The sequence below is a fragment of the Adelges cooleyi genome, unplaced genomic scaffold, assembly GCF_023614345.1.
Source record: "Adelges cooleyi isolate 19-005CV unplaced genomic scaffold, UGA_ACOO_1.1 ACOO_flye_CR_arks_rails_tigmint_CR_PRNA_108, whole genome shotgun sequence".
NCBI classification, from domain to species: Eukaryota; Metazoa; Arthropoda; class Insecta; order Hemiptera; family Adelgidae; genus Adelges; species Adelges cooleyi.
Genome location: NW_026095761.1, coordinates 745,434 through 766,139, shown reverse-complemented (window position 1 = coordinate 766,139; position 20,706 = coordinate 745,434). Strand labels below are relative to the sequence as shown.

The following is a 20,706-nucleotide window of genomic DNA, read 5'->3' as shown; positions in this document are numbered from 1 at the left end:
TGGAACATTATTATACAATTACAATGATTTTTATTTGTATATTAATTCGCTGTATAAATTTTGAACTATTTGATTTTTACCCATGGTTAATATTTTTCTTAAGAATTTAAGAAGTAAACGTCACATTTTTACATGCATAATAAATATCCAAAAAGAAAAAAAAAAATCATAATATACAATAAAATAAAAATAGTAAATACAAACTCAAAAGAGTTAATGGTAACTACTTACAATAAAATAACATTATTTAAACAATAAATAAATAAAAAGTAATACAACCAAGTATGTAATACATTATTGTATTATAATGATTACATTTTGGGAAACAACGGGCTCTATTAAAGAAGCAAATTTCAGAGCTAAAAATGAATGCTTGTTCTCGATAATATATAATAATAATTGCTGGACTAATTGATTAAAAAAATGTATAATGTGCGCTTTTAATAACGTATAAAATATCAAGTAGTTTAATAATTATTACAGTATAATATATAATTCATAATATTAACGCCCTAGTTCAGAACTGGATTAATTAAAAAAAACTTCTCTATTTTTAAATTCAGTCAACTGTAAAAAAAATAACTAAAAAACAACTCCCTTCTCCCCATTTTTTTTTTTTTTTTTTTTACACAATGATTAAGAAAATATACTTATACACATCTTATGAAGTAGTTTAAACAACTCATCGGGTAAGACAAAATGATGCGAGGGCGTTTTTATTTTAAATTATCACAGTTCTCTACGCTAGGACGTCGATACTTTTTTTCAATAAAAATATTATTGCTTTTATTTAGGAATTATTACTTTTTTTTCTTATTAGAATTACTAATACTTCGTTAATTTTATAAATATGGCGTTGTGTCCGTTTTTTTTTTTTCAATTAAAAATTATTTAAACCGCACAAAAAGTCGGAAAATAAAATATATATATTGACCGGCCAAATTAATAACAATAATATGTCGTCCTGAGGAACTGTTTCCAAGTACTAAGGCTTTAGAATCTATTAATTACAAAAAAAAAAAATTACGTTGTAAGTATAATATATATATATATATATATACTCTATATATATATAATAATCGATAAAAACTTACTTAAAATCTATTATATACATCCGAATAATATAGTTATAATATAAAATTTATATTATATATGTATATATATATAAATTTATTTTTATACGCTTGTGTATAATAATATTAACAAAAAAAAAATCAAAATTTGTCCATACGTAAAAATTGGAGTACAAACTTTGAGAAAAAAAAATTCAAATAGATAAAAATTAAACGCCGAAGTGTGACGCGTTTAGAAAGACAAAAAAAAAAAATTATAAAAAGGAAAAAAAAAAAAAAATGTTTAATTTGGCAGTTAGCGTAGTGTGATTGGCAAAAAGCGTAAGTTCTACGCCAGTGGCGCCATGTTCTCCATGGTGCCCACAAATCGGGTGCACGCTTTTTTCCATTTGCATTGGGTGCACCACATTTCCCGGTGTTCCATGCCGTACACTTTGCGGCACTTTTTCGTCTCGCCCCGGACTTTGCGCATGGGGCTACTCGGGAACCTGGGTCCGCCCAGATTCTGGTACATCATCTTTATCTGCTTCTGTTTTTCCAGAAAAAAAAAAAAAAAAATACACACACAGTTAGCGACGGTGCATTAGAAGAATGGCGCGGTCAACGCTGTACACCGGAGAGCGAGGAGGAGGGGACACGCGCGAGGGGACAAAACAAGAGTTGGAACTATCAAGAGTTGGCGAGAATCCGGGTTAGTTTTTGGTTTTTTTAAAGCTGTACGATATATAAGTAGTATACCTGTCCGTTGAAGGATGTGAACGGCCAATTGGCCGACGTGCTGGGGATGTTCATTGGACCGGCGCCCGACCGAGGTATTATCAGCGTCTTTTGATATTCCGGATCTGAAACAACACGAGCAAGTTTAACACGACATTTAAAATCAGCCGGCTCGGAAAGTCAATGTCGAACAATAATAATAAATAATAATAATAATCGAAACACACAGTGTGCCGTTTTTATTATTACCTTCGTGCGGCGGACGAGCCATGTCCCGGTGAGACAACGTGGGCGGCGACGAAGCCGCTCCTAGTTCCACTTCTGTGTAATAAAACTCTTCCTCGTGATCGTCTATCGAATCATTAGTGGAGTCGTCCAAAGGTGATTTTTCACGTCTAGGCCTGTGTAAAGCGATAAAAGAAAAAACCCAATTAGTTATGCAACGCTTTACCACATTATAGTAGTAACACAACGTCGTTTTATCACCGCCCGAGTCACTGCCGTAAGGGATGTTCATAGAAACGACTAAATTGGTGCCAAATATGTCAAAAAGCCCCCGGGGTTCGACATTTCAGAGTTTATTACGTGGTCATAGATATTAAGTTAGGTACAGGGGTTGAGTATACGATTTGTTTGGTATAGCACCCCCCCCCCCCATTCAGAAGCCCACACTCGTGCGATTTTTGTAGGTTCACTATAATACCGAGATTTTGTATCTTGTAACAACAAACAGCATGTCCGTCCATTTGTCTAGAGGCTATACACAGTGCTGCCAAGGCGGTGTGGTCTTTATATATATATATAAGCTTTATGGCGGTCGTTACGAACACAAACTTCAACTGGCTTTAACCCGAAAAACTTACCCCAAGTGATTTTGCCGGACGTGGGCTTCTATGGAAGCAACGGTGGTCGTGATGGTAACGCACCCCGGCCATGTGCACTGAAATACGCACCGGCAATCCGTCTGAAAACATCAAATAATAAAAATCAATAAAATCCTGCAGTCAGTATCATAGTAATAATAATAATATGTGTCAATATTTCAAAGTCAATGTATATATAAACTTCATCATCATATTTCGGTCCGAACAAAATCGATTGAGTCAACAGCGGCATAATAGCGCACAAGCATAATAATATAACGGAAGGCCGACACGGACAATAAACCGTTTAAAACGAAACAAAAGTCAATAATTAATAACTATAACATTGTTATCGGTTCGTGTGTATTATACCGAACGAGAAAAACGCTTCGAGAAAGGTACACTTAAACCCGTTAACGATTGCATCATTGTTGTTTATTATATTGTTATTTTATGTGTCTAACACACGCGCGTAATAACACAAAATCTGACCCCTCAACTACCAGTGTAGAGTATTTAATGTAAATTTAATGTAATATATCATAAAATTATTTTTCCACAGAAATCTGTCGGTCAATACACCACAACGCGTTATAATTAGGTACACGCGATTCAAGACGAGATTTGTCAGCAAATATAATAATATCTTATTATTATAACTGTGCCTTAATTGCACAAATGCCTTCAGGTACATACGCGTGCATTTTCCAAATACAAGTAGGCAATAATAATAGCGTTTACATTGTATATTACCGGATTTCTACTGTTAATAGAAATTCTACAGCAAAAGAGGAGGCATGTGAAAATATTATTATTTTTTGTCCGGACGATTAACGATTTTTTTTTTTTTTGAAACGAGTCGAGGTCAATCGGAAATGCATCACCGTAACGACTCGATCCGTACACGATCAATTTTTGTTTTAATAACAACCCGCGGTTGCGGTAAAACATACAACTCGAGTTACGTTAAAACTTATGTTTATATTTTTTGTGACATCTATAGAAAACAATACACCGCGCAAACATATTATTGACATTGCATATAGTCGGCATTGAACGCAAAAATAAACAGAAACAAAAACGGTCGCATAACATAAGTGTTCCGAATCCGATTGGGGGGGGGACTTGGACGCGAATCAAACGCGAGGAAAAAAATGATTATCATTAAATTTTCTTCTAGGCCCAAGTAGAAATATATAATATGTTCAGTGCCAATATCATATTATAAAATAAAATAAAAAAGGTCAACCAGCAAATGTAGGGTAAAGCTCTCTCCGGCCTCGGTCGCCGTGTACGAATGATGATAATATAGGGTAAGCGTTTTTACCGGGTCACCTACTAACCAGACCCTAAGCTGTATATTAGAGCACGCCCTCTAAGTATAAAATACACAAAATGGCGGTACATAACGGCCCGGTACATTGGTGCGCCGGTCATACACGTGTGACAGGACAGTGTCGTTTATGTAATATTACATTTTAAAAACACAATAATAATATGTGTTATACAGTAATAATAATAATCTATCGATGCACGCGTCCAAGAAAATATATAAAATGTGCATCGAATCGCACACGCGCTGCATGACTAAACCAAACAATAGCGCAATAACAGTTGGGTGGGTACCTAGTAGTAATTGCAATAATTGTGATTAAGACGGCGTGTGTATCCAAGGACGGCGAAATTAAACGCGATGCAGATATATAATTCATCGGCTGTCGAATAAAGGTGCACCGACAATCCGTGTTGTACAGAGTTGATGCTATAGAAAAAACGATCAGCTGATCGCACACGGTTGTTCTGTGATAACAGCTGTATCGGTGTACAACATAGCCGGCGTTATGGTGAACAAAATTCCAAGTACCGGCGGCGAGCGACCACAAATTTGTGTAAAACGGCAAATTATGTTTTTTTTGGAAATAAACAGCGTTTTGTGTGAATTTTTTTTTTGTTACTGTACGCCGGCAAATATTATTTTGGTCATGGAGAAGTAACGCGATCCGCGGTTGTGAGTGACGGCGGCGCGGGCAGGGGAGGTAGGCCGACCGGCTACTACCGATTGAAATGAGGCCGGTGCAGCAGCGGAGTGGCGCGTTACGGCCAATAAATAGGTCAAGCCGACAGAGGCCATCATTATCGTGGCGTGTCCGTGCCGCGCGGCGTACTGTGTTCCATATATACACACACACACACAATACCGTACATACTCGCGCCGCTTGTTAACGCGCGTCCGTCGTATGAACGTTTGAAAATTCCTATACAATACGGTCTCATATACAACAACATTCGGGCGCCACGCGCGCTCGTGTGTGTGTGTGTATATAAACCGGGAACACTATTAATTCGGGGTCCGGGTAAAAACGAGGTCAGTAGGCACGGGCCGCGTACACGACGGGAAGAAGAGAGGACCGCCGTACAAAAGCCGGCCGGCCGGCCGGATCGATGCGCCGCGCTCCGTGGCATCCGCGCGGATGCGGGTAGAGGCGACCGTTGCCCACGTGCCGGCGTATGTTTTAGACTAGCGCGTGCACACGCCCCCTCCCTTCGCCGCCGCCGCCGCCGCACCCGGTGATGCGGCGGCGGAACTTTCGCGGAGTCGCATGCCCCACCCCGCCGTTTGCGCCGTCATCAAAACAATGGTAGCTGCATCGCGGGTCGTGGTGTCCTCTTCCCCTCCTTCGCCGCCGGCACATAGCATCACACACAGTACACAACATACATAAACGCTATCGATCTGCAGCAGTTTTACAGGGGAACACACTTGGGCACGTAAACAAAGCGCGTTCTCTCCCCCACGGGCAAGCGCAACGTGTAACCGGGTCACCGGCGTCGTAACCTACTTCCACGGTCCCTGGAAAAACACAGCGCACGTGTGCCCCTTCGCCCAGTGCGCGGTAAAATTGTCCGTAGAAAGACGGATGCATGCGCATGGATAGAATTCACCGAATCTGTCCATCTAGCACGCAGTAATATGAAAAAATAGGGTTTAGTAACTTTGCGGATGTGTACGATGAATATTCGTTTGTATCTAAACAACACACGATGTAATAATAATACTATTATTATCTGAATCTCTGGCCGATTCCCCAGCGTACGTGTCAATATCGTTTGTCGGTTTCGACGGCGCAGCAAATTGTACGACTTATGTCACGACGCAAAACGGCGCGTGAATAGAGTACAGAAAAATGCAACGGACATAAGACAAACAATCGTGAGATAACTATGACCGGAATAAATTATTATTACTATTCGTCTGCGCTACTACTATACTACGGGCCCGGCTGAAACCGGTGGGCGAGTCGGGGAGGCCAAGGCAAGCGCATAATAATAAACATTCGGCTTACAATACGGCTGACTAAACACACACACACACACAGCGGCTGTTTGCCGGCCGGCGAAACTGGGTCAGGTCGACCCGATTCCAGCGGTGAAGCTTCGCGCGGCGCACACAAACAGAAAGACCTAGTTCGCCGTATACCCTTTTGGTGCCCTCCCCTCTCTCTCTCTCTATCTATCTATCCTTACTCATCGCGGTTGTCGTCCATTTTGATCAACGACAATTTGGCGGCGTGCAAGGCGCACATACCGCGCAATGTAGTATTTCCTCTCGCATCCGCCACACCGCCATCCGCCCGCCCCACACATCGAATTACTAAACGACGCATTCTAAAGCCGGTTATACAGCATCTCCACGCTGCTCATCCACACACGTCATGTCAATAATAATATGTAATATCTAACTGGGATGAAGAAAAAAAAAAAAAAAGGCGTAAAAGACGAAGGCCCAAGATCGCGCGCGTACGTCGTGTAATGTGTGATTATTGCCACATTTTGTGCGCGCTGTATACGCAGCGTATGGCGACCACGGTAATAATTGGCCTACAAAAGACTTGACCGTTTTGGCCGGCCGCGAAGCTCGCTTATGACAATACTCGAATTATTTTTAAAAAAAAAACACATATATATATATATATATATATATAATTGCCGTCTCGAAATCGTTTAAATTTTGGGCGCGCCCACCGATTGTTTTCTTGGCGAACGACAATAATTATTGTGATTGCTATTGACGGGAGAGGGAAGAATAAAGGTTGCGGCGTCTTAGAACTCGGCCAACCTATTCCAAGGCGATTACTCGAAAATAGACGAAACGCGGTCTCCACCGGTGGCAAAATCCAATTTGCGTTTGAATAATGAATGCGTGTAATTAACACACAGTGCCGTGCACCGCCACAGTCGGGTTTTGCCAAATTCAAGCAACACCAATATCGACACGATGATGTCACCGAAACGTTTTGGCAAAAAAACCACCGGAAGGTCGGTTTGTGTAAAATTAAGACAAGGTCTCGGCGTGCGAAGTCACGCACTAAATAAAATCCCCACTCTCCCGTTACACCGTTTGTCTTGTACGACTTGGTGAACATTTCTAAAAAAAAAAAAACAAACATATTATTTGAACGCTTAAAACGGGTGATGATGCGCGCGTGCATAGTGCATATATTATACGACGGCACGTGTAGCACACAACCATTGGCCGCCGGTCGTTTAGGACACTATCCGTTTAACGGCAATTTTACTATACCCGGTAGTGAATACCAAACCGAAAGTAATTTTTATTTGTTCATTATCTATTATTCACATCGGTATGTCGACAAACATACCGTGTAGGGGTCACCCGTTAAACGTTTTAATGGGTTTTTTTTTTGTTCTTATCGATTGATTTTTATGTGATTTCTATAACGACACACCTAAAGCGCGACGACACTGTGGCCACTCCGCCACCCGCACACAAATACTTGTATGTAGGTTATTGTAATTTTCTATTACTTGTTGTTATTATGTGGCAATTGATAATTGCGCGTTTAAGCCATATTATTTTTTTATGGACGTCCCGCATTTAGAAGAGCCCGGAGACTGCTGCAGCTGTCGCTGCTAACTTAAATGTTACAAGAGATTATTGTGTGGACTTTCACTTTCCATTCGAAAGGTTACAGCAGAGACGTCGACGAAGACACGGCTGTATAGTTATGATACATACACACAACAGAATCGTGTAACTCACAGAGCCCGCACAAGAGTTGGAAATCACTATGCCGGGGGCCTGGCAGACACAAATATAGCAATGGGGGGAAAAAACGCATACTCATATCGTTCTAGATTTCTAGCGGTTGACATAACCTTCGCACAAGTTATGCCAATAGTGGCGAACGTATGTTTGTTTGCACTTGTGCACGATAATTGTGTAAACTTCTAGTAGGTCCCCTCGCTGTATTTACAGTGGCAGACGGCCAAGGTATTCCTCCTTTCATTATTATTATTGTTATTATTTTTAAACTACAAACACACATAACTAACTAATGCACTTGGCCTACCGGTTTCCTACTCTACATAAAAAAACATATCCGACCCGATGGAATGCCATTCCCCACACGTACATATTAATATTGTATATACGCCATAATAATAATTATAACACACTCGTGCCTGTCTATAGTATCACAAGGTATAGTAACCTCCTCGGACTTTCTTTCAATACCAAAATGTCGTCTCCGGTATTATTAAAATGTAATTAGTGTACTATGTGGTCATCGTCGCGCGTCATCGTTTGACAATAAAAAAAAAAAATAAAATATGGCCATCAGTCAACAACGAAAAAAATTAAAGGTTAAATTTAAATCCCATAAAAAAAGTATGCGCGTGACGTACCTATTATCATCTATATATACGGTACAACAAACGTACTTCACAATAGACACCAGTCGTTATCAGACAAAACCGATTAAATCAGACAAAAAAAAACAATACAAATATTTGTCAATTTATTTAGCAAAAACGCATAATAATATAATATACCAGCTGTACCTTGAAGGAAACAATGGTAATCTTTTAAGAAAAACAATTGGGACTCAAAAATATAAATTAAAACACTGTTAAAAATATAAATAGCATTAAGCATTCGCAAGGCATAGATTATTGAATAAGTTGTGATGACAAGCAGTGCGTACACATCAACCACAACTACAAATACTAAAATGGCCATTGTAGGTACGTCAATTTCCAATACTTTTTGTTTTTTGCCATCAATGTCAATTTCCAAGGTAAATTCGTGGCTGGAAATATAGACGGTAAAAAAAAAAATAGATATCATCATCATAATATTGAGTTAATCTTTGGAACACCACTTACCCGTACGGTAACGACGGTAAGGTAACTAGTATTCATCAATTACAATAATAGTAATTCTTATCATTTATCATCTAATGTTTTCGACTAACAACAATGATATCGTGTAATCAGTTACCACATAATTCATACCCTATTTAAGGTGCCAAGGTGTTTTTTTTTTTACAGCATACACCATACCTAAGCAGTACATGTTTTATGATTTATAGACTGTACCTTGTACCTAAGCACTACGATCAGAGCGCCAAAAATGTTTTTTTGTTAAAAAGCCTGGTCCGGTTGAATTTTGTTGGGTGTAAATAAACCAAATAAAGCTCATATTTTTGGTAAAGTATCAATAACTTACTGGGCCAATAATGCACTTCAGACCACGTCCTATCATTTACTTATGAGGCGGCGTCTCATCTCTTTATTAATTATCTACGGTCAATTAGTGATTCTCAGCTTCCATAACGTTATATAATCTTTACAACGGCAAATCACGACGGCTGCCGTCGATATAGGGTTAAGTACTATTGACCCTATATTCTGCATGATTTATTTTATTTAAACCTACATAGGCTTTAAGTTTTTCATTGAACCCTTCACCGCACGGTTGTTGTTCGAAAAAAAAACGGACTTAATCGTACTACTTAAAAAAAAAAATGAAAAACAAATTTGTTTGAGTTTTAGTTTCGCGGAAAACGCGAAATTTTCAATTGTTCAAAATATCGAACGTTGTTGTGCAGCGAGGGGTTAAGGGTTATAGGGTTAAGTTGTATTCTAATTATTTATTATTATATATTTTCCGTCCTTCGTTTTGCACGTGTGCAATCACACAAAGCAGCGCGCAGGGTCAAGGTTCATCGATCGAGAAAAATCTACCTTTGGCCACGGCTACTGCGCTCATAATATATAGGCACTCTATAGAGTACTTGCAATAATGGACTTTGGAAAAAGTCTTCCTCGACCAACAGTGAACAGACAGACGTTAGGAAACGTGCGCAAGTTTTTTTTTATTTGTCTTCGTGTTGTGTACATGTATGTTGTTTGTTTTTTAAGTCTTTCTGTGCAACGAGGCGCGCGTATGCGGATGTTGTCGACCTATTTAAAAAAAAAAAAAAAAAAACAAAAATAAATAATAATGCATTATTATCGCCCCCCCTGTGTTCAAGTGTCGCGATTTCCATACAAACCGTACGGGTAACGGCAACACACACACATACACATAGCTGTTGCCTATTGATGATAATTATTACTATTATTAACCGACGCCGCCGCCGACGACAAGTGTGCAAACAAAAAACAAAAAAAAACCGCAAGTGGCTGTGCTACGACGACGTTGAGAGTTAATAATATTCTCTTTTTAATTTTTTTCCCTTGTTCCGTTGAAAATGTATGTGGCGTTATTTATTTATTATGGTCAATATTTGTTGTTGTTTCGAAACTGCGCACAAGAAACTCGGAAGGATGATTGGTGCTCTGCCTGCCCGTCGTAACGGTGGTTTTTACGGCGGCTTGCAGTTGGATGACATTGGTCTGAGGTCGTTACCCCACGAGGGCCGTATAGTAATAGTAGTAGTAGTAGTAGTAGTAGTAGTAGAATATAATGTGTGTGTATACTAATAATAATGATAATAATAAATTATACGCACTTGTGTGTGTGTGTGTGTGTGTCGCGATAAACCCATGATGTAAATATACGGCCGGGACGATCAGGTGATGATGCTGGGGATAGGAGAACTAGCTAACGTTTAAAGTCAAGGCGAAAAAAACCGATTAAATTATTATTTCAATACTAGTAAATATACTATTACTCGTCTATTACACCGTTGGTGCAATCACACGAAAACATTATACAGGACGATAAGATAAAACCTCAAGTGATCCACTTATACCTCCTCATAATGTATGGTTGTGAATAATAATATTTTTATCGTAGTCTTTGTTTAGTGTGATCTTATTATTTATTTATTTTTTTTACAAATTCTCAAGTTTCGACCACCCCATTGCAAATTGATTATTTTTTTAGCATTTTTTTGTTTTTCTATTCAAATAGCAACACCAGCATTTTTCGTTAACGTTATTAAGAGCTATATATTTTACTGAACAAATGTGCAATTGAATATTGTTTATTTTTGGATGTGTAGTGTAGATATAGGTCACAGTAGCAGCACTCTCGTGTAAGTGCTATTGGGAGATAACAGATTCACTAGTAGAATGCATTTTTCTTCGTCATGTCCCACTGATCCTACTTAACAATTTTTTCATAGATAATAATGAAATTATGTGGTATTTGCGGTCGGCTATTTTATACTTGTGTATACACACAATTAGAAAAAAAAACTATAAACTGATTAAGCATATTGTTGTCGAATGTCATTATTTTTGTGTTATTACTTATTTTATTTGAACAAATATCGTTACGCATGAAAACTGGTAACATATGACATAATTTAATAGTAACATTAGCTAAAAAGTTTTGGCAATTATCAACAAGCGTTATTTTAACAGGGACCATTTCTTTTAGCCTACTTTTTGGCACTTTGTTGATTTATTCAGAATAATAAATTATATTTAAAAAACAACTAAGGGCGCTGCATTACTTCATTAGATGTCCCACCACTAAAGTTCAACAAATTAATTACATACGTGCCTAAAAATTAACTGTAATATTTATTAAATAATAAAGTACCTATGGTCGTAAATGAACAGCCGGTCGATAATATCTGCCATTAGTGCGTAAGTTTAAGGTTTCAATTTAATTATTATTTATACATCTTAATTGCTGATCGTATCTTGCCGGTTGTTATTGTAGCGGTAAAAAATTAAAAACAATTCTTTTCCAATTTCATTTTAAAAACAGCAATATTAAGTTAACTAAATGGTATTTCATCGAAATTTCAGCTGCAGCAAAACTCGTATTATCCTGTACAGAATATATATATATATATATATATATATATATATATATATATATATTTTTTTTTTTAATCTAATCATACGGTATAATGAGTGGTTTAAGTCGATCCCCCTGTATACTGTTGTGTATACCTACATTAGATTTTCGTCACGTTTGACAGACACACGGCACACAACTAGCCAGCACAAAAGTGTTACAAAAGCCGGCCAGTTTAATTGGACTATTCGTCTTATTATCGCTATACACACACAACTGCAGTATAGTCCGCCGCCTCGCCGTCTATTAATAACGCAACCGTTTCTGTTGCTCTTATGATTTTTTTTTTTTTTTTTCATTCTTCTCTATCTCTCACCACAGCTTTTTTTCGACGCCATTTATAAAATTGTGGCGTGTGTGTGTGTGTTCGAGTGTTTGTGCAACGTATTATACACACACACACACACACACACACACAATAGATATATTATGCAGATTACAACTGTGGCGTTACATAATAACCGTAGCAGTCCTAGAAATTATTCTATTATTACAGTACAAATATTTCATCAGTAAAACAAAACAAAAAGGCGCATAAGCGCGCGCGTTGCTTGTCGTCAACGCGATTTTGTTGAAGGTAGGTCTCGTCGTCATCGTTAATAATATAATGTTGTAATTGTACGGAGCTCATCACAAAGGAAATTAAAAAAAAAATGTCGAATAAAAGCGCAGCAGCAGTGATGGCGAATTTGTAATTTTTTTTGCACAAAATTTTCATTAAAAAAAAAAACGACGGTTGATGATTCTGGATTTTCCAAAATATCGTCGTTTTCAAAAATTAGTATTTAGAAAAAGAAAAAAAAACAATTTAAAATTAAAATGCATAAAGCATTAAATGTGTTTTCTTATTGCGCTAATACAAGACATGATCTCTCGTTGGACGGGGACAAAATCAACAACAATATCGTTTGGCGATAACCTCGTATTTATTTATTATACTACTTAACGGATAAGCAACCGTTACGCGTTTTTTTTTTTTTCGTGACATTTGCCCGTCAACTTGATTTTGTTATTATTTTTTTTTTTTATTCGTCTCCTCAATGTCAACAACGAGTCGTTGGGAAAAGTAATGCGCGCTCGTTAATTGCACTAATTGTTAACACACACACACACACCAGGAAAATAAGGTCCGTGTGATGAAGAAGGATGCATCGCGCGTCGTACTTTGTTCGGTTTGAACGAAAAATAAACAACAAAAAAAACCTCGGCCCTAGCAACGGCAGAGATGATCAGCTGTCGGCGATGCGCAGTTATAACAGCCGGCCTGACAGAGGGGAAATAATAACGACAATGATAATGATAAAATATCGTCGAGAAGTGATATTATTTTGGACAAGTCGTGACTTCTTCCAAACACACGGGCGACGACCGAACACAGTCGAAAACAAATTTAACGAAGGCCTCGCGGTAAAATTTGTTTGTCAACGGCGATTATGTTTTCCAAAAAAATAATAGCTATTGACCGAACAACAATGGACGGTGGTATTGTTCGTGTAGTGTGTACACACACACACACACACACTGTATATTATAGAAACAACAGTTCTATTCTGTTTAGTCGGGGAAATAAAAAAAACCTTCGATTAAATGATTATTGAAATTATTGTGTGTTTTTTGTCATCTTCCCTTTGTCGCTCGCTCGTCAAGTCTTTTTGTCTCGCGTACACCCGATTAGGTTTATTAAGTGTTCAACGGTAGTTTTTCGTACAGCAACTGAGTAAATAGTTATTGTATTGTTAATAATTCGGAAGCCTAAAAGCAAACGTCATTATCGTATCGTATGTGTATATATATATGTAAAACAAAGCCAAACGCGACGAAAAATTAAAAAAAAAAAAATTAACCGTACGTATTATAAAACGTCATTGTCTTTATTTTGTAATAACTCTGACCGCACGTGTTGCCGGAATTAAAACGCTACGATTTTTTTTTTTCTATTTACAATACAAAATTCGTGTTTAAAAAGAAATCTCACTGTTTTACAAACACATATCGCGCGGAATCGCTTTTTAAAAACAATAACGAATACGTGTCAAATCTACGACTACTTCCTGGTGGGTATGCACACACAGTCTGGTGGTTCATTCTTCCGTTTCTGGCTTATCTCCCATTTAATATAATATACATACTTTACCGTTTAGGATTCCGGCAAAATCATCGATATCCATCAGTCGGTCGTCGGTCTAGCCGAACCGGTCCGGGGGGGGGGGGGGTGTATTGAAAACACACACATAGGTACAAGTCATATATATGTATATGCTATAATATGTGAAAAAAACAATTACATTTTTCGGTACCGCTCCCCTGACCCTTATCGCCGGCATTCCATCTGCAAAAGCGACAGTGCAAGTGTTTGCTTGTTCTTTTTTAAAATTTTTTTTTTTTTTTTTAAAGCGACCGCTCGTCCTCGGAACCGGTGCAGGAGGAAACGGGTATATAATAATATTGTTATATGGCCGTAATAATACTATAAGCCGCCACACGGCCGTCGGCAAACAAAAGGTCAAATACCGGAGCCGGTGTAAGGTAAGTGACAAATACAAAAAAAAAAAAAACAGTGCCGTCGACGTAGCGTTAAGATTTTCCCATTATCGGACTACCCACACACCGCGGTAGCTCGTGATTTTTGGTTTGTCAAAATAAATTTAAAAAATATACACTATGTTGTGAGAATCAAAAGCGTACGCAAGTCACATTTTTTCCGAAAAAAAAAACAATTTTTTGATCATGCGATATTTGGTCAATCGACCCTCCTCCTTATTCTACATGCGTTTTATCAATTTTTTGAGAGATATTGAAGATAGCCAATGAACACAACGCCTTTAAGAACACATTGAACATTTAATTTGTATTTAGTTCTCATGTAAAATATTACAAAGAGTTATACTTACAGCCAGCAGGCGAACTGCAATATTGAAAAATTGTAATATTTTTTTTTTCTTTTAGCAACGACAGGACTCGTATAGAGATATCAATATCCAATAAAAATCGGTTATGTTACAAACATTGTTGTCTGAACCCACTGTAGACAATTTTACTGTTTTCACCTAAAATGGGGGGGGGGGGTCGCGCGCGCACCGTGCCCACCAACTCCTTCTACAGACCGGAAATACCGCGTACAATAACGTGTATTCGGTGGAAAACAACAGGAGTAGTACTCTCGTGTACCTATCAAACTCTTGACATTATAAAATATTATTTAGAGAAAAAAAAATATGATTACTCTTGCTACGCTGCTGCTGCTGCTGCTATTCTCTATAAGGCCACAGACTTGGGGTGCTATTGAAACCACAACAAGAACCAGAAGAAGAAGAAGAACAACAACAACAACAACGCTTTATCCTGCGCCGCCGATCATGTGTGTGTGTGCTATGTTATTATACCGTGTCCGTTGCCCTCGCCGCCGCCGCCGCCGCCCGGACGGGTTCGAATACCGGCGGCAGGCATCGCGAGTATACACAAGGGGTGCGTTACACCCGGCCACGGCCCGTCACCGCCGCCGCCGCCGCCATTGACGGCCTTGAGCAACCGGTGGGAAGAGGTCACCGACTCGTTCGCCGACGCCGCCGCCGCCGCCACACGGCCACAGTCGCGCAGTAAACAGACGGACGATTTTTAACCCCACGCGCGCCCGGCCGTCGTAATGACCGGTTGACGCGGTCGATCGCGCGCAATTCATATAACATACATATTATGGTTGGGCGTTTAATTGTTCATTGTCTCTTTGTGTATATACATTACCACCGCTACATATTATAATATGGCGGATTGCACGCACACCACACGCACCAACCATTGTGACGATGCGAACCGGTGAAAAATCGATCACGGAATTTTGTGGTCCGCTTCCGTACGCGTTAGCGTGTGACAATAAAATAACATTGGGAAAAAAAAAATAATAATAATAAAGAGGGAAAAAAAGTAATAATAATAATAATAATAATAATATGTATGTATGTACGTATACTGCACGCACCGAGGGGAGGCGGTGGCCGCGGCGTCCGCGGAGGGAGCAGGAGGTATGGAGGGGCATCGGCACGGGGTCGTCGAACTCCCGACGGAGAGTAGTCCCGGTGTTTTGTTGCGTCGGCCGAGAGATATTGCGTTCAATCCCTACGACGACGACGACGACACACAAAACACAGTGCGGCGCGTACAAGTTCAAGAAACTCTGCCGGGGCTCTTGTTGTGTTGCGCGCGTAAATACTATATACCGCGGTGTGTTAACGGTGGCGGCGTCGTCCTACGCTTTTTCACATTCGGGGAAAATATCCAACCCGGGGTGTCGTTTAAAAACGATTATTATCATATCGATACACAATGCGCACGACTCTCTCCGGAGAGAACGTTAACCTCATTAGGAAAACGCAAACTCGGGTAGAACATCGTAATCAACAATACTACGTTTTCTCGTACCCAAAGTAGGTAATAATTGTAACATATTTCCGAGCCGGCATGTATTGGTATATTGGTTACATACGCCGGCCGGCCGCTGACCCCCACAAGAGTCGTTCACCGACGCGCGACGTTTATATAACAATATGTAAATCTCGTCACGAATTCGAATTACAAATTTTCGATCGAAGAGAGTAATTCCGTTCGATTTTTATTTCGTTTTTCTTGATTTTGAGAGGGGGGGGGGAGGGGCGACTCGACGCCGGCCGGTGTTATTAACCTTTCAACGGCGAATTATACGGTTTCGGTATCAAACAGGCCGGAACACGACGACGACGATGATCATCATCATCGCACACAGTCGTACGGCATCGACAATGCGGTGACCGCCGCCGCGTGGGCAACCGGCACACAACGAAAACAAAAACAACGCACCGGCTGCGGCGGGGAGGGGGGGGGGGGCACGGGGGGTTCCCGTTGTGGTCCGGAGATGCGTTTTTGCGTCGTAACACACTTCTCCGACGGTCGAGTGGCGGGAGACGCCGGCACGGGGGAGGGGGGACACGTGTTCTCGGGGAATAGAACGCCGGCCGGCCGCCGGTAATCTGTACCGGCCCGGACCGTTATTATGTCGATGTGATTATATGCATATACACAACAACGCACACGCACGCGACGACACCCGTACCCCGGTTGGTTTTACTGGAACATTATCTGGAATATTATGCGCGTGTGATATACACCACCTATACCTACTGCTGCTTACCGTATGCAACTGGAGTGTTGCGCAATTATTTTTTATTGTCTTTCCGTATTTTGTCAGCCACCTCCTCTCGTCGTGGTTTTCCCGCGGTTCCGGGAAAACGCAACGATTCTCCTCCGTCGTGGTGCCGAGTGCCGGCGGTGTCCGCGTCGTAGTTTTTCTACGGCGGAGAAACAACGGGAGAGGTACAATAAACTGCGACGCAGTACAACGCGCAGGCCCCGCACCGCCACCGCCGCCGCGGCCGCCGTTCACGTTCAGCCCTCTTATTATACATACACGTGCTGTGGTCGCTCCACGTGCAAGCGAGCCCGGCCGAGACGAACAAAGAACATTCCCGGGCGTGCGCAAAACGGCGGGACCGATTTTCTCAACCCCCTTAGGACCATCGGCGTTCGGGCGGCCAAACGTGAGCCGCGGGACAAAGATCTTTGTGGACGGATAAAGCGCGCGTGCAATCCGGCACGTGTGTCGCGAAGAAAACTTGCTTCGTTTGGCTTAGGTTTATATGTTTGTTTATCACTCAATTGCATATACTCCGCAAGCGTTTCGTAGTGTTTATAAAATTCAAAACACCGAACCGGTTTCGGGACAAAAAAAAATGTACATATACATACATATTATTATATTTCTATACAAACGAGATTCAAGCGAGTGTAAACAATAAACATTGGCGGTTTTTAATTTCCCATAACCACAGAAACTTTGCACTTTGGAACGCGATACGGTTAAGCAATCCAGTGCTGCAGTGTACACACTGCTGTCGAGATCTGAACCCTTATCTCGGTTAATTGATAAACAAACACAGACACCCAGGCCTTGTGAAACTACGAATGTCTATCTAAATAATCGGTTTTTTTGGCCGTCGCCCGTTTCCGCTACGACGAAACCGCCAACGAACGGACTCTGCTGAGGGCCGTGCGCGTTCGTTCGTGTGCTTGTTATTATTCGTATTAAAATTAGCCGGCCACGACACGGATCGGCGGCGGCAATGCACAATAATATAATTTACATAAATAAAAATTGCACAGACCGCCCGGCGACGCGCCTTGACGCGTGCAACGCGCCTTGGCTGCGTTTGGTAGTGCGCGCGCACTCGCAGACCAGCTGGATGCAATTGCGAAAAACAGGCGGCCGCAGCGACAAGGCTGCAGTTGCAACAATAAAAATAAAGTAATAATAACAATAATGAAAAAATCGACACGTCCAAGGACTCGCGTGCAATCCGATACGAATAGAAAGAAAAAAAAAACACCGAATGCAAACGGCCCTGATGATGCACTACTCTCGAGTGTATGGTAGTAGTATAACTCTAGTAGTAATGCAACTACAAAACGCAATTATTAGAACACACACAATGCAACTGGCTGTACCGCATAAAACACACCGGTAGTTTTTATTGCAGTAGGATTATAAAAATTTTCCAAGTACAAACCGCCTCCACGTCGTACACCTCCTCCTCCTAACCTTCTAGCCGTGTTTTTGTTGTTTCGAAACCCGTGTGCATCGGTGCGTTGGCAGCAGGAACCTAGACGGAACAGCTGTTTTGACCGGGGGAGGCTGCTGTGTAAAGGGCGATGGTCTTGCGCACACAAAACCGGTTCGTTCTGTCAGGGTGGAATTCCCAGACGAGCACAAAAAGCCGGCGGTGGTCCCTTGGGCGGACGATTTTTATTATTACAGATACAACGCAATACCAGAGACAATTTTTATTGTTATACTCTCGATGTTGCCAGTGTCGGAGAAAACACTCGAGCCCTACCAATATTTCTAATTGGAATATCAGACATTTTCAGACATTTTTTTCCCCCAAAAGTTCGCGCAAAGTCTGCAAGCTATACGTTTATGTACACCGCCATTTCCGGGTTAGGAGACAGTCGCTATCCTTGACACGGTAAACCACGACGACGACGACCGTGCGCCATCTATCAGAACGGAAATTTAATTGAACGGTAATAATTAAAGGTCGAAAGCCGGATTAGTTAGGTTTATTTGGGTACACACACGACTCCCATATTTTCAGTAGACTGTTGGGTCTAAACAAATGAAAACGCCACTGTATTTTTTGTTGTTTGTTTTTGTGCGCAAGCCCCGTTTTACTGCCGTCGTACTTGCATATATATATATATATATAATATTATTGTTGTACTTGGTTATCGCCCATTAACGTTATATGACGGATAACGACAACAGGCTCGTTTAGCGTGTATAGCCCACAGCGCGAGGCAATGATTATTGTTTAAACGCGAGCAAATCGTTTTTATCCCAAGCCAACCGTGGTTGATAAAATAATTCTAAAAAAAAAAAAAAAATGATTATAACAACGATATTATCAGACATCTTCCCAGGTCTACCGGCACATAATTATTGTTATTATTATCATAATAAAATCCGACTATATTATATGCAGTACTCGAATCTCATACGAATTCCAGAGCAACGTCGAAAACAAAAATAATTTTAGGTCTCGAGACACTCAATTTCGAAATCGGAGACACGTTTCCATATAATATTAATAATAATAATAATATATATTTAACGCCCCGAAGGCAATAGTGTAGCATACAAATAAATAAATTACAAATTAAGAATTATAAACGGTACCAAACAAAATATAAAGAAGACGTTAATTAAATGATTAAGTATAAATGGGCCTAAATCAGTTATGGGTTAAAGCCAATTTTAAATGAAAAAAGCAGTCATGAAAGATATCAAAAGAGGGAGGTAAGTTGTTGTAAGCAATACAAATACGGTTAATAGGGGTGAAAAAACTATAGTTTTGGCGGTGGAAACTTACATGGAAGGTTGGACGGAAAATATACAAGACGAATAGGAAATTATTACAACACAGACAAATGCTCCTTATGTGAACGCCCATAGCATTATCGACGGTATATCTTGGAAGTTCAACTCAGTTTTGATACTTTGATGAGACCACAGAATAGACTAACCGGGACACAACAGTCAGTGTGTGCACGTTAAACGCATTTGACTAATGAGAATTCGATTCGATGGGAAACCAAAATATAATTTAGGCGTTAAAATTGATTACACAAATCATAGGGCATATAATATCAAAAAATATGTACACTGCCGTGTACAGTATCATTGGCGACCAGTCAAGTGGGGTGAATGAATGATAATGTTTCTTTTCCGTTCCCCCACCCCTTCTGCACTTCTAGGTTACTCCGCCGAATCGGAAACGACGTCTTCCTTTCTATTACAAATATAATATTATGGAGAATTCCAAAAAACACACAAACTACCGTTAAAACAAACACAATGTTTAAAATTAATTCATTCATTCGATCCATGCCCGCCTGCCTACCCTATGACGATTTGTATAATGAGACGTTTGCCGACTGTGAACAGCCTTAAATTATTATCACACACACACACATATTTTTTTTTAATCTATTCTACATTCACACACAAACGACATGTTATTGCGCGTTTCGAAAACCGTTTGTTATTTGAATAAACTCTTTCGATTAAGGTTAGACCCGTCACGGTTTGTAGCGCCCGAAACGGTTTTTTTATATGCATACACATTAAACGTAGTTAAACCATTAATTCCGACCAAAGACTACACATGTGTATGTGTGTAAAATTTCTGGTAGCTTGACCACGATCAACGCGTGAGAGCAAAAAAAAAAACTACACACATGCATCAAAAATCTGTATAATTTGCGGATACGTCAATATATATATATATACATATATTTTAATATATATTGCGTTAAACCTTAATGGACTGGAATTGGCCGCGGCTTT

The 20,706-nt window shown here is 40.0% G+C and overlaps 1 protein-coding gene across 1 annotated transcript in view; it reads right to left on the bottom strand.

Moving 5' to 3' along the window:
- Positions 1–1,124: 1,124 nt before the first annotated feature.
- LOC126847339 (zinc finger protein 395) overlaps positions 1,125–20,706 on the bottom strand; it is a 31,452-nt gene continuing 11,870 nt past the window's right edge. Inside the window, exons 5-8 of the mRNA XM_050587480.1 lie at positions 2,654–2,754; positions 2,040–2,191; positions 1,812–1,915; positions 1,125–1,602 (exon numbers count right to left, since the gene is read on the bottom strand). Of these exons, the coding sequence (XP_050443437.1) occupies positions 1,402–1,602; positions 1,812–1,915; positions 2,040–2,191; positions 2,654–2,754 (558 nt within the window). The 3' untranslated portion in view covers positions 1,125–1,401. The remainder of the gene's footprint in view (positions 1,603–1,811; positions 1,916–2,039; positions 2,192–2,653; positions 2,755–20,706) is intronic.